Genomic DNA, 225 nt, shown 5'->3' with positions numbered 1-225 from the left:
CTTTCTTTCTTTTTTTTTTTTCTTTGTTTAATCCTTTCACCAGGTCCTACCGTATAACAAGGTGGAGCAAGACATGGCAGTGCCATAGTCAGAAGTAGAAGAGTTTAGGTGAGACAAACTGGAGACTTGGCTCTGCAGAGAAGAAGGGCTGGCCGAGTGCTGTCCCATGTCTGGAGACTGCCCCGCACTGTTTGTCTGGTGGCTCTGATGCTGTCCGAGGCTGTT

At 48.4% G+C, this 225-nt stretch overlaps 1 protein-coding gene across 1 annotated transcript in view; it reads right to left on the bottom strand.

Moving 5' to 3' along the window:
- Positions 1–36: 36 nt before the first annotated feature.
- LOC104497210 (thyroid transcription factor 1-like) overlaps positions 37–225 on the bottom strand; it is a gene marked incomplete at its 5' end in the record, with an annotated part of 749 nt that continues 560 nt past the window's right edge. The window contains one exon of the mRNA XM_010140431.1: positions 37–220. Within this exon, the coding sequence (XP_010138733.1) occupies positions 37–220 (184 nt within the window). The remainder of the gene's footprint in view (positions 221–225) is intronic.

The sequence above is a fragment of the Buceros rhinoceros genome, unplaced genomic scaffold (genome assembly GCF_000710305.1).
Source record: "Buceros rhinoceros silvestris isolate BGI_N320 unplaced genomic scaffold, ASM71030v1 scaffold42587, whole genome shotgun sequence".
Lineage (NCBI taxonomy): Eukaryota > Metazoa > Chordata > Aves > Bucerotiformes > Bucerotidae > Buceros > Buceros rhinoceros.
The sequence above is the reverse complement of the archived record's forward strand: the minus strand, read 5'-3'. Positions and strand labels throughout refer to the sequence as shown.